This window comes from Peromyscus californicus, unplaced genomic scaffold (genome assembly GCF_007827085.1).
Source record: "Peromyscus californicus insignis strain IS unplaced genomic scaffold, ASM782708v3 Scaffold_19__1_contigs__length_69161282, whole genome shotgun sequence".
NCBI classification, from domain to species: Eukaryota; Metazoa; Chordata; class Mammalia; order Rodentia; family Cricetidae; genus Peromyscus; species Peromyscus californicus.
This window is the reverse complement of record NW_026294491.1, coordinates 17,239,316-17,253,672: the sequence shown is the minus strand read 5'-3', so window position 1 is coordinate 17,253,672 and position 14,357 is coordinate 17,239,316. Positions and strand designations below refer to the sequence as shown.

The 14,357-nt window shown below is 42.4% G+C and overlaps 1 protein-coding gene across 23 annotated transcripts in view; it reads left to right on the top strand.

Moving 5' to 3' along the window:
* The window catches only part of Ank3 (ankyrin 3), a 483,262-nt gene that overhangs the window by 266,808 nt on the left and 202,097 nt on the right, over positions 1-14,357 (top strand). For all 23 annotated transcript variants that reach the window (XM_052744761.1, XM_052744755.1, XM_052744757.1 and 20 more), the window contains exons 2-5: positions 2,281-2,382; positions 2,758-2,856; positions 3,029-3,127; positions 10,176-10,274. In XM_052744761.1, the coding sequence (XP_052600721.1) occupies positions 2,281-2,382; positions 2,758-2,856; positions 3,029-3,127; positions 10,176-10,274 (399 nt within the window). The remainder of the gene's footprint in view (positions 1-2,280; positions 2,383-2,757; positions 2,857-3,028; positions 3,128-10,175; positions 10,275-14,357) is intronic.

The window sequence follows — 14,357 nt, the reverse complement described above, 5'->3', positions numbered from 1 at the left end:
GGTTCCTAGCTAAGTTAGTCTATATATGTGGATAAACAGGACAGATCCAAATATCTTGGGATGATCAGGGTCAACAATGTGTGGTAGTTAAAAGAAGAAAATTAGCTTATAACTTTCACGCGTGATTTAAGAAACCAGCCCTCTGATAGTACTGTAGTATTCTCCGAATGTCCTGGTTCTGACACACCGTGTTTGATTTCTGGCCTTCATCTTGGAGTCATAGCAAATTCTCAAGCTAAGTTGTGTGGCTGCAGCTCTTACTGCCATGGAAGGCTCTTCTGTTGTCCTCAAACTAAATGTGATTATTACTTAGTTCTATCCAGTGTGTGTAGTTATTGATTCAGTCACAAAACCTTCACAGGCACCTGCCATACATCAAGGTTGCTCCTAGTTAAAAGGAAATAGAAAGATGGGTGCCATACACAGGGTCTCTTCCCTGTACGAGGTCAAGGCATATGGCAACCCAACCAGGCCCGAGATTGATGCCTCCTTAAGCTTATATAGTCTGGAAGTAAGAAGTTTTATGCATTGGCAGCTGTTTTTTCTGAGAAGAGTCGGCCCTCTGGACAGATGGCAATTCTGAGAACATGTTTAGTTGTCACAAAGAGGTGTGAGTGGCACAGGGCACGGAAGGTGGTGAGCATTGGACAGTGAGCAGAGTGGGCCCCAGAGAAGGACCACTCAAATCAAAATGTGAATCATAGTGAGGAATAAGGGATATTCTGCCAGAGTGAGGCTTACTGTGAAACAGGGGAGGGTGACAGGGATCCCGGGGGCAGTGGCCTCTCTTGGGAGGGCCCTCGCAAGTCAGTGCTCACTAATATTTACACCATAGAACCAAAGACCTTTTGGCAGACCAGAACTTCCTTCACCTTGGCTAAGGTGCCAGGCCTGAATGGGTGCTCCTCAAAGACTGCCATCTAGGTGGCTTCCCATCATCTGGGTGGCTTCCCAGACGGGTGCTTCCTAATCTACCCTTGCTTGTTCTGAAGGCTTATGGTTCCATGTGGGAGAAGGATAGGTGTTTTTACACCTATGTCTTTGTGTGGTAAACGGCCCAGCACTAGATGGAATGGATGTGTTGGGAGCTGCAAGACTCTTAACTGGGCTTTAAAGATGGAGAGACGTTCAAGGGGGCTTTCAAGGAGGTGGGTAGCAGACATACTCCTCTTAGAAGCCTTTCCCTGCATGATTGCATTTCTAACTGGCGGGGAGATGTTTCTGGATCCAGTCTCGGGAAATCCTGCTCTGAGTTGAGATGCGCCCGACAGTCTCCTTCCTGAGTGTGCAGGCCCATCTTTCCAGGGGTCTCTTTCCATTGTCCTATTGTCCTCTTTCACTGAAGGGGTTTCCCCTGCCTTTGTTGGTGTGAGAGATGAGTGTGCGTTCAGCGTGAACTGGCTGCCTCATTTTCTTGTGTTTAGATGTTGTACGCTGTTCCTGAAAGAGCGCTCCAGGCTGTGGCCTCGGCCGGCTTGGAAACGTCAACAGTTCACTCCATACTTTTGTGTCTTCGCTGCATGCTTTTCTTTATTTTTTTATTTTTCTTTTTATTTTATTGTATTGCAGCATGCTCTTCACGTAGAAAAACATGTTCTTAATGCAGGAAGGGTCCCCTAAGCACCACAGTGGGAAGTTAGCAACTGAAAATACCCACTTGAGGCCGTGCAGCAACAGAAAATGTGCCCCTTGCTTTGGGAAGGCGTCAGGTGAAAAATCGGCTGTGATAAACACAGGGAAATGGAATCGGTGAACTTCTGGTAGAGAGCAGCTGTGGGGCCCAAGACAGTGTAGGGTTTTCCCTGGAGATTATGTATTGCTTTAGGATGGCCACATTTCTTGAGAAATTATCTCTCTCGATTCAGAATAAGTTTGGATATCTCAAAAGTAATAAATCTGTGTGCCTGGAACTTTCTTATTAATGTGTGTATGTTTGCCTGCATGTCAGTCTGTGCTCAGTGTTTATGCCTGGTGCCCACTGAGGCCAGAAAAGGGCATTGGATCCCCTGAAACTAGAGTCAAAGATGGTTGTGAGTCACTATGTGTAGGTACTGGGAATTGAACCTGGGTCCTCTGCAGGAGTAGCCAGTGCTCTTGACTTCTGGGCTAAGAGTTTGCCCTATTTCTCTGGACTTGTTAGAGAATGTTGTCAGTGTTTCCATGCTGGCAATAAAAACAGTCCAATGGCTTCCCTCCAGCTTTGTACCACTAGCTGGGTGCTTGTCCATAGGTGTGTTAGCCTCCCTGGTCACCACAATGCTTTTTCTTCTTTCTCCTCAGTCTGATGCCAACGCAAGTTACTTGAGAGCAGCTCGGGCGGGACACCTGGAAAAGGCCCTTGACTACATCAAAAATGGAGTGGACATCAACATCTGCAACCAGGTCAGCTGTAGTTGTGGTTGTCGTTTGGTATTTGAGTCAAACCTCTCGAGTTCCTTAAAGCTCTCATGAAATATTGGCAAGATTTTTCTCCGTTTGTCAGGAGGTTGGTTTTGTAGATGTTAAATTTTGTCAACCCAATGTTGTCAGATTATTAGGCCCTGTCAAAGGGATGCCAGGAGAGGCAGGAATATAGCAACTAATGATTCCTAATACTTAGTAAATAATGCCACCCCTTCCTAGTTTTCATATTTTATTCCTATTCCACATTCCCATGCTACACACATGGGGGGACATTGGTAGGGGGTCATCTGGAGAGCCTGCAGTGGGCTGTTGAGTACTCAGTTTTCAGCTCACTTTCCCTTCACTTTCCATCAGAATGGGTTGAACGCACTCCATCTTGCTTCCAAAGAAGGCCATGTGGAAGTGGTCTCCGAGCTGCTACAGAGGGAAGCCAACGTCGATGCGGCCACAAAGGTCAGTGTCATGGGCTCGGTGCTTTTTGTCACCTGCCTAGTTCTATAAAGGGTAAACCCTCAGCAAGAATAAGGTTATCACTCCCATGAGCTGTTCATCAGCTCCATTATTTGTGCATCACAGAGGCATTGAGCAGGCTGTGAACTCATGTACCATGCCTCTCGTTTCACAGAAAGGAAACACAGCCTTACACATCGCATCTCTGGCTGGGCAAGCGGAGGTGGTCAAGGTCTTGGTTACGAATGGAGCAAACGTCAACGCACAATCTCAGGTAAACCTACAACTGTATTGTAAAGGACTTTGGTCATCACTTACCAATACGGCTTCTAGATCAAGCACTTGCTTGAGTTGCACATCGGCTAAGGGCACATCACTTGCAAGCTCGATTTTTTTCAAGTAGTTATCAGAGTTCAGTGAACTTATATGTATCTTTATTTACAATCTGTGTCGTGAGAGGTAGAATCTTCAACCATGGTCTACCTCAGAAAGGCTGTGACTGACAGATCCACCTGTGAACGGCTGTGGCTGACAGTCACATGCAAACGCTCAGCAGATCTTCGAGATGGGGTCTCTTACACTGCTTTATGATGCTGGCTAACCTGGGTCCAGTCTCAGTGTTGCTACTTTACATGGGATATGAAGAAACACAATAGGAAAAGCTTCAGGATTTTCAGAGCTCATGGTACTTTATTAGTTGGACACTGGAGGAAACTACTTAATCCCTCTATACTAATGAAGGCAGCATTGTTGCTAACTGCAACAAATAAAATAAAATAAAAAAACAACCCAGAAACTTTAAAAGTCTCCAGTCTTTAAAATGTTCAGGCTATTTGTGCTGAATATAAGCCCCCATGTCATTTCTGTAAACACTCATAAGATGTCCTCAAAAGAGCACCGTAGCTTGCCGAGCATCTTAGTCTTAGTCTTTGGATCTAAAAGAATTAGCTTTTCTACTTGACTGGTTTAAAATTACGGGTGCTCATCATCCAATCATTGGCATCTGTGCACAGCTTCCATCAGAGGTCATGTAGCAAAGCGACCGTCTCCCGAGGCAGCAGCATCCGCAGAGGATGCAGCCTCCTTTGCCCTCTTCCTAGTTACAGCGTCTGTCGCTTGTCAATGGTGTCACCAGAACCAAGGGCACTAAGCACATTGATCACAGAACAAACCTGCAATTTTGCCCATGACCCAGGATTTAGTGATAGTAGGGGATTATGCGGCCCATGGTTCTTCCTGTGAAAATGGGATTTCTCAGCCTTGGGATCAGAAGCATGGGGAGAATTAGGTTGGGTTCCTGTTGGGTGTTTGATATGAGAATAATCTAAAAATCAAAAGATGAAGTGGAAAAGGTGAGATTTTGAGTTCTCAAGTGTTTCTTGCAAGATTCATGCTGTGTAAAATAGAAAGCCGTGAGGGAAATAAAGGTACCAACATTTTATTGGAAAAGTTAAACTTGGTCATTTTTTTATCCACACAATCCCATTTCATTTAGTATTTGCGGATTAAACCCTGTGCATGCCTGGCAAGTACTCTGCCAATGAACTATGACCCCAGGCTTTCACTTTTGCATTCTGAAAATCCCTCATGATTATTGTTACCTTCCGTTAGACAATTCATATACGCTTACTTTTACAAGTTTGTCTTTGGCCTTTGAGAAAAAGTCTCAACAAACTTTTAAAACAAATTTATTATACTTAGTGTGTGTGTGTGTGTGTGTGTGTGTGAGTGAGTGTGTGAGTGAGTGTGTGAGTGTGTGTGTGTGTGTGTGTGTGTGTGTGTGTGTGTGTGTGTGTGCCCTCTGGGAGAGGTCAGAAGACAACTTGGGGGAATCAGTTCTCTGCTTCCACCATGTAGGTCCTGAGGATTGAACTCTGGTCGTCAGACCTGGAGGCAATTGTCTTTACTCACTGAGTTATCACAGTGACCCAAAGCACACTTCTTCTTTTTTTTTTTTTTAATAGTTACTCTGTAGTCTTTTGCTCTCTGTATTAACTCTGCTTGGTTCATTGTCCTTGGATATCTTTTTTTTTTTTAATAGTTACTCTGTGGTCTTCTGCTCTCTGTATTAACTCTGCTTGGTTCATTGTCCTTGGGTATCTTTGGCTGATGGTGATTTATAGCATCACTGTGAGAGCTTCAGCCATAGTGACCATCAGTGTGAGGGAAGTAAACACACTTAGCTCCCAGCTGCAGGGTCCCATGGTCATTTGCTTTCTTTTCTTTCTAATTCCCTGGGCTTGGACCTTTTGTTACATTGTCTGTGAGAGTTCACTTTGAATGGTACTGCCTTGCCAGAAAGTCATGATAGAAAATTCAAGTTTAGCCAGTACACTTTCAGGTATGAACAAGTCAACTACAAAGGAAAAAGAAAAACAGGGTGCTTTAAAATGGTGAAGTTACATTTATTTGTGTGGGGGAAGGGGACATGTGTGAGCTAGGGCACACATGTGGAACTCAGAGGACAACTTGCAAAGTCAGTTCTTTCCTCCCACCACGTGGGTCCCAGGGATCCAACTCAGGTAGTCAGGCTCATCAGCAAACACGCTCACCAGCTGAGCCAGCTCAATGGCTTACATCATGCTTTTAAGCTGGTATTCCCCCCTTCCCACAAAAAAAAAAAAAAAATATTGCTGTAATTTTGTCTACTGAGAAATAACTAGTGGTGAGCAGTGAGCTATGAGATCATGGGGAAAGTTTTTAATCCATTTCCAATTAGAGCATCACCCTCAGATCTTGCACACATTCCTGATTATGTCCGAGGGCAGCCGTAGCTATAAACCTGTTACGCCGTAAGTGGGAGAACTGTGCCCGAACCCGTTTTAATTTGAATTTGTACACGTTCCACACTGATGAGGCCATGCGGGGAAGAACGCAGCCTGCGACTTCCCGCTCTGCACAGCTGTGCTCAGGGATCCCCGGCACACACTGCACGGCATAGTTCTTCCCCTCCACCAAAAAACCTGGCCTCGTTTGCCTCCTGCCTGCCTACACCATGCTGTGGCTACAAGGGCCCGTGAGGTGACCTTGCTGGAGAGCCAGAAGTTTGTGTGACAACTTCCTGTGGCAGCCCTTGAGTAGGAACTTTATAAAGATCCGAAGGCAACACTGCTGTAAAAGAAGATTAACTCCAAGCTGGCACTTGGGTAGAGTGTTTGTTTAGCACTCATGAAGCCCAGTGTTCGATCCCCGCACCACATGTGTATGGTTCATGGTTCTGATCGTGATTTGGGAAATGGAGGCAGAAGGGTCAGAAGTTCAAGGTCATCTTTGGCTACATAGCAAGTGCAAGGCCAGTCTGTGCTACATAAAACTCTGTCTTAAAAATAAGTGTTTCTTTGAACAGAGATTTTATCCATGCACTAACACATAAAACATTCAAGAAAAACGGGCCAGGTGTGCAGGCGCATAACCATAATCTCAGCACTTGAAAGGTGGGGCAGAAGATCACAAGTTCTAGATTGAGGAGGGAGGGAAGGAGGGAGGATGGTGGGTCTCTAAGTGAAATTTCAGCTACAAGCCATTTCTTTAAAATGTAAGAAATAGTTAAGAGTGGGCCGGTGAGGTGATTCAGTGATTAAGACACCCGCTACTAAGCTGATGATCTCAGTTCAACCCCAGGCCCTCATGGTGGAAGGAAAGAACTTGACTCTTAGACGTTGTCCTCCAACATTTATACACACACACACACACACACACACACACACACGCACACACGTACACACGTACACACACACACACACACACGTACACACACACACGCACACGCACGCACATGTACACACACACACGCACTCATGCACACACATACTCATGCACACACACGCTAATAATAATAATAATGATGATGATAATAATAAACGCATGTATCCTTAAAATCTTAAAAAAGAAATAGTTGAGACTCCCTTCCTTGAACATAACAATCATCTTTATCCTAATCAAAATGACGTAGCCCAGCACTGGAATTCTGTTCCTGTGCATTTGGGTGCTATAACTAAGTCTAGGGGTTTTACTTTAGATGAGTTTTGGTCATTGCTTTGATCTCCTGTCTTTATCATTGTGGCTTTACATTCCCGTAACCTCTTTACTGTACCTTCGGAAAGAAACTAGGCTGGGGAGATGGCTCAGCAGGGAAAGAGTTCACATTCTCAGCACCCACATGACAGCCTACCTGGAATGCCAGCACAGGGGAGGGTGGCTTCCAATGCCCAGAGTAAGCTGGTTAACTGGACTAGCCTAACGACACACCCCCCATTGGCTAACTGAACCGTCATTATGGGACTCAATGGAACAGTAATACACAGTGATTACCACCGAAGACAGTGAAAATGCTCCCCTGCATGGCTGCATCCGGAGGCATCACTGGCTGCGTTGGTTCAGGCAGGCTCTGTCTCCGCTAGTACTTTGTCTGTGTATATATTTTTTTTTCTGAACAAGTTCTTTTTTACTAGTGTTAACAAAGGCAAAAATATCTCAACTCAATTGTATTCTTGTGTGCCCTTGAGGGTTTACCCCACATCCAGATGTCCCCTGTGTTAGAGGAGCCAGATTCTCACAGTCAGACATGTAAGTATCTGGGCTAGATACCCCCTGACTTTTGACCTTTAAACTGACTTTCATAAGCCTCAGTGTCATACAGGATTCAGCAAAATACTTGATAGTATGTAGTAGTTGACTTCGATGAAGAATGCATAGGAGGTCTCCATCAGTGAAAGGGATGTCACCTCAGTCATGGGGTTTGATTTTCAGTTTTTGGTTTTGGGGTTTTGGTGGTTGTTTTTTTGTTTGTTTGTTTGTTTTAAACTCTGCCAGATTGAGTGTGGTGGAGCATGCTTCCATGCTCTCTGCAAAATGATTAGTCTGCAGAGTTGCATGCATATAATAGCCCCACTGTACACATTGAGAGCAGAAGATATTGGAGATGGTGGATAAAATCAGATTTTAAATAGCTCACTGACTGCATCTTTGGCAGCCCTTCCCCTGGGGACTTAAATCTATTGTTGCCATAGAGAAGAAAATGTAAATTGGACTCCAGCATGTTCCTTTGTTTTTTTTTTAAACCAGCTTTGTTTTGAAATTTTCCTAAGTTTTGAAATGAACATGAAAATGGAGAAGGAACATCTTTCTCAAATCTGGCCATCCTGAGTCCAAGTGTCTTTTCACCAACAAGTGGATAGCTATAGGCTATGGTCTAGTGGCAAGATTTTTAGTCAGTCTCTTCAAAAGATACTTGTAGATCCTTTACTGATAGATAATATGTATATTAGTTGGAGTTATGTGGGTCGAAGGAGCAAAAATGGATTTCAACAAAAGAAATTTCTAAATTGTTTATTGTCTTTGGATTGGGGTCACTGAGAACAAGAGGCTAAAGAGGAGTCAGAAAGTTCTAGAAAACAGATGAGTGGAGGGCAGGAAAACCTAGCTAGAACCAAAGAGTACGAGAGCCCTTTGATGGCATCCCTTGAGGTTGGGGATAGAGACTGAAGAGAACTTGACTCAGGAGAAAAGACTAAAAGGCAAACAAAAATAGCTTGTCCACACATCTACACCATCCTCAGAGAGGAGCAGGCACAGCTTTCTCAGTATCCAGCCAAAGACAAATCTTTCCTGTAGAGCAGGGAAGAGTAATTCCCCAAGACAAAATAAACAAGACATTGTCAGATGAGGGAAAACATGGATGTGGGTGCTATTGACCATCACTAAAGTGAACTAAAATGCATATACTAAAATGCTCACTTTAAAATCAAAATGCACATTGGGTAGGATAGTTTTCATTACCATGATGTTGTGTGAGTGAAAAACAGAGATGTTTGGTTGGGGTCAGGGTTGCTTGAGTATTGTTTAGGGGCCCTGAGACTAGGCAAAGCCTCATGAAAGACAACGTGTGGCTGAACCCAGGTGCTCACCTCCAGGTAGCCAGAAAACAGAAGGGAATTAGAAAGAGCTAAATATGAATATAAAAATATAAATATAAGTATCTGCTTCCTCCCCACCCCCATACTTTTCACCACCTCCCAAGAATGCCATCAAATACAGATCTGTAATGGATTCATCCATTGATTACATTAGAGCTCTCATGATCCAATCACTTCCCAAAGCCCTCTGAACATTTAAAATGGAACCAAGTCTTCAACCACAATCCCTAAGGGGACATTTGGTATTGACACTGTAATATTCTTGTGGTGGAGGGAGCACAAAAAATGTTTTGTCAGCATGAGTAGCAGGAAGATCATAAGACCCTACAGGGCTACGTACTGTGTGATCTCATTTGTATGAAATGTCCAAAGGAAACAAAGTCAAAGAAGCAGAACAGAGATGCATGGTTGCCAAGGTTACAGGAAAAGGCAGATGCTGAAAATTGGTACCAACAGATGCAGGGTGAGGGGATGATGTGGATTAGTGGGACTGCTGCTTGTAGTGGTTCTTGTCTGGCAAGGCTATTGTCCCAATTCTGTGAGTACACAAACCCCACTGAACTGTGTATTATATAAGGGTGAGTTTTATGGAATGAGAATTAAGTGTCAATAAAGAAACATTTTTAGGAACCAAAAAGTCAACAGGAATGTGACTTTTGGAAAAGACCAGTGTCTCGGGTATTAATGCTAGGAAGGTAAGCCCTCAATGATGGAGGGATCCAGGAATGGTGGGATTACACACCTGTGACCCCAACACTCAGGAGACAGAGGATCAGTAGTTTAAGGCTAGCCTTGGCTATGTAGTAGAATCTAGGCCAACCTGGGGTACATGAGACCTTGCCTGTGGCAGGAAGCAGTTATACTCAGCCATCCCATTTTGCATGTGGGTCTTCCTTCCTTTGATCTGTGTATTCATGTCTGTCATGTATTTGGAGTAATTTGAGGTTAAAATAATTTCCTTCCCAAGCTGGAACTATTTGAAATGCCTACTTTTATATGAAAATAGCACATCTTTATTTGAAATAGTGATTGGTGCTTGGGAGATGGAACAACTGAGCACATTTTTCTCCTTAATAAAATATTTTATTCATGGTATAGTACCTCATACATGGTTGATGATAAATGAGTATGCTTTTTTACTTACAGTGCATAAATTGATGTAAGTTTCTTAAAGACTACAAACTATGAATACTAAGTCTACGTTTGTGTGATCAGAAGTCTAATTGTGGTTATGATCACGAATTACACTTAAATCATGAACATGGTATAGGCTGCTGTTCTCTAATGACTGTGAACATTTACAGTAAAGGACTCTAGAAGTCATTTTATGTGAGCACTGCTCAGAATGTACAAGTTCAGTACCAGCTTGGATAGCAGCCCACACAACTCTCGCTTCCTCTTTTGCAGAATGGCTTCACACCACTGTATATGGCGGCCCAAGAGAATCACCTGGAAGTGGTCAGATTTCTTCTGGACAATGGTGCCAGCCAAAGCCTGGCCACAGAGGTGAGACACTCGCCATTCTTCTTGAGTTCATGTGTTCAAAGGCTTTTTGTAAGCCTAGAGCTAAGAATATTCTCACTAGGATTTCAAGGGCTGTGGTATACTTAACATGGTGACTCTTAACAAGATTCCCTAGAAACTATTTTTAATCTTTGAAAATTCTCTCATTGCGTGCAGATATTCTTTATCTGCCCAAGTGCCTGGTCTACCCTATAATTAAGCTATCATTTTAATTTTTAACATATTTTAGTAATAATAATTTTTGCCTCTTAATAATCTTGCCTCCAAGGCAACCTTTGTTTTGAAATATCATTTTAGGAAATATTAACTGTAAATGTATTTTTTTCCCAAATTAGTGTTAGGCTAATTACAATGGTTGAACATATATGTGTGTATATATATATATATATATATATATATATATATATATATATATATATATAAAATAACTAATTAGTTTTAATCCATACTTCCAAATAAAACTATTATACACATTTAACTACCAAATAACAGTGGTGTTTTTTGGGGGAGGATATCTTCTACATTCTTGAATAGAAAAATTACTTTAAAAAAGTGATTTAAGCTTTGGTACTGTCTTAGGAAATGTAGCTTTTTGATCTGCCCATGAGCACTGCTACCACTGCTTAAGCATGTCACTTGAAATCTGTTGCTAAGAGTAAAGGACGGACACTTGCAAATTCTTCACTTTGAACGCAGCAATGAATTTTAGTAGCTGGTCTGTCTAGCTCAGCACTGAGCTACCACTCTGGGGGGAAGCTGGTGTGGCTGTTCAGTGGCATAGGAAGTGTAGGAGGCTATGTCCTGACCCAGCTATTGAAATTATGTCCTCCTGACATAATGAATGAAAGACCCAGCAAATGAATGAAAAGACAGTTCATTCAGAAAGACAGACAATAACCAATGGGACGTGAACTTTTTAATCAGGTGAAGAAAATCCAATCTTTAGGCCTTGAGTTCAAAGGAAAAACTGTTGGGGAGAAGAAACCAGAATTTTCCTACAACGTTGTTGAAATTGATAAACAGCACAACGCAGGTGCTGAGCACCCGGTGGCCTCTTGAAAGTTAATGCTATGTCTTGAGCTGGTAAGACTTTATGCTACAGATAGATTGGAGAATATAAAAATAGTGTGCAGGACTGTTAGTGTAATTAGTAGTAACGGTTTCTAAAAACTGAACAGTGCCTAAACAGGCACTGATGGAGCACCCATCGGTAAGTGTCAGTATGCCTATCAGACAACATGCTACCCAACATTATTGAAAAGTGAGCGAGACGACATGGACGGTGTAGCTAAGGATGAAACTCAGGGCCCGATTCCATGTCAAACATGCACTCGACTGCTGAGCTATGCCCAGGGCCACATTTCTTTCACTGTATGTTTTTCAATAAGCAGGACACACTTGTAGCAAGGCCTTGGACTTGTGCTTGTAAAACCTTGTTCCCATTTCTACACTCTGCGAATGGTATCTTTTGCAGTCATTGCTCCCTTTCGTTAAATTTGTTCATTTTCACCACAAGCAATCACTAAACCCCTGGTGTGCATCACCCCTGCCACATGACAGTGATGCTGTGGCCAGTACCCATCAGGGCCAAGCCCTTCTCTCAAGAAGTTTGGCCACATTTCCTTTCTGACTTGACTTCTCTTAAGAATAAACCATGACCACATTAACAACTCAAAGCGGGGTCAATGGATCCTTAACTGGCTTAGGCTGGGAGCATGTTCTTAATGGTACCAATCCAATTATCTGCTATGAGTTTTCTAGTGCTAAGTACTTCTTGATGCATGGGCTCAGCAGTTTACAGTTTGTAGCAGTGAAGATGGAGTGGTTTGTTATGACTCCAAACAGATCGACACTATCAATTTCTGCCCTTACCCTGTTGCCTGAAGGTGTTTTTTTTTTGTTGTTGTTGTTGTTGTTTGTTTTTTTTGGGGTTTTTTGTTTGTTTGTTTCTTTTTCAAGACAGGGTTTCTATGTGTAGCTTTGCACCTTTCCTGGAACTCACTTTGTAGACCAGGCTGGCCTCGAACTCACAGAGATCCGCCTGGCTCTGCCTCCCAAGTGCTGGAATTAAAGGCTTGTGCCACCACCGCCCGGCTGCCTGAAGGTTTTTAAGTGAGGTGCAAAGTTGAGTCTTCATATAGCTTCCCTGTTATCACTCTCATCTTCAAAAAGTGCGTGGGGTTTTGATGGAGAACTCAGTGGTAGGGTAGGGTCCTTGCTTTTCTTGCACTGAGCCTCAAGTTTAATTCACCTGTGCTATTTCAATCACAAAATACAATGAAAAGAAAAAAAACCACTAAATTTTCTCTACAGATAACACTTGGTTCATTCATCATATCCTTGTACAGATGAGTGTGCTTGAATGTTCGTCTTTATGAAAACAAATCTTGCATTGGCACTCATGTATACAGGAAGTAATCTTTTTTAATTATATTATATTGTATTCTATACTCCACATGCCTAAGGATAAAGCTGTGATTTCATCTTGCTGATATCTTGCTTCTGTCCTGCTTGTTGTCTCACTAAAAGTGATAGGAGTGTCCTTTCCTTTCCTATTTTCTCAGACAGTAAAGTTAAGAGAAACAGCTAGCCAGATCCTGTAGAAGGGAACATAGATGAGACTTGAAAACAGAGAAGAGAGAGAGGTCATCTCAGGAAGGGATATGTCATAGTAAAAATTCCTATATACACCCACAGATAGTGGGGAAACTGGTGGATGGGATCCCTATAGGAACAAACTGGGCAGAATTGTCTCTCACAGGCTTTGTCCAATATTTTGCACATCCTTGAATATGAATATGGTGATTTGTACTCAGTCTGGCAATGAAGGAGACATTTCTCAATTTTCCAGCAAAGGAGTAAATGATGAAAGCAATCTCTTTGGAAAACCAAACAGGCCATTAGCATTCAAGTACCTAGTCTCCTCCTCAGCCTCACTGATGCTTTATTGAAATGTTTGTAACAGAGGACTACAGAACTAATCATGACCGCAGTAAAAATGATGAGAAACTTGTCTGTCTACTCACTGGGAAACATCATTTTTAGTCTTCCTTTGGGTATACAGGAATGAGACCGTGGTAGAAGTGCCGTGTGCTCCAATCTTGGGTGTTTTGTCTTGTGTTGTTTATTCTCCAGTAAGCGACACTACACCAGACATGATTTAATGAACCTCTGTGGAGTTTATAGCTGACTCCTCTTTGTTACATCCCAGGGAACTCCCAAGGGCAGACACGCAATGCGTAGAATGTACGCGTACATCCAGATGTATTCTGAAATTCCATTTCACTGAACTCCTGGAAACAGAGGCACCCTCAGCTCAGCAGTGGGGAGCACTGGGAAGTGTTGGTCAAAGTGTCACACAGAAGGATTAAGGCTCGTGGGGATCTGCAGTTAGTAGTAGCATGTTGCATAGAGCAGAATTGCTGGAAGAATAAATTTCTATTCTCATCATAAAAATATCAGGCATTTGAAATGGGGTGTATGCTTAGTAACTTCATTCCATTGTGTTCATAAATCACAACATCATATTGTCCCTATAAATACACACAGTTGGGATAACTAACCATGAGGTCTGATTCTGCATAATTGCTGTGTTATTTCCCCTCACTGGTTGGAGAAACCAGGAGCCTGTAGTGTAGGCCTTTCTTGAGTGGTAATGACCATGCTCCATTCACTGTCCTTCCCCAGACATAGGCTAGGTCATAATGAGTACGTAACCCATCTTTAAAGTACCAGTGAGAAAGCTTACAACCCATTTAAAATCTCCTCCGTTGAAAATTTTGCCTAGATTCCACTTGACAATATTGTTTCATAAAGATTGTTTTTTGTGTACTGACATTTGGGCATCATTTTTTTTTTATGTAACACTTTTACATACTTTCAATGTTTTCCAATGAATGTATGATTAGTAGCCATTTAGAAGAAAAAAATGCACAAACAGTAGAAATCTCTTGTTTTTTTTTTTAATTTGAATATATATACACATGCAATTATAGAAGTATATAAGTAAATGGTGCGTGCTTATGCGCTCTTAAATCTGATACTAGCGTCAAAAACCCTAAACAC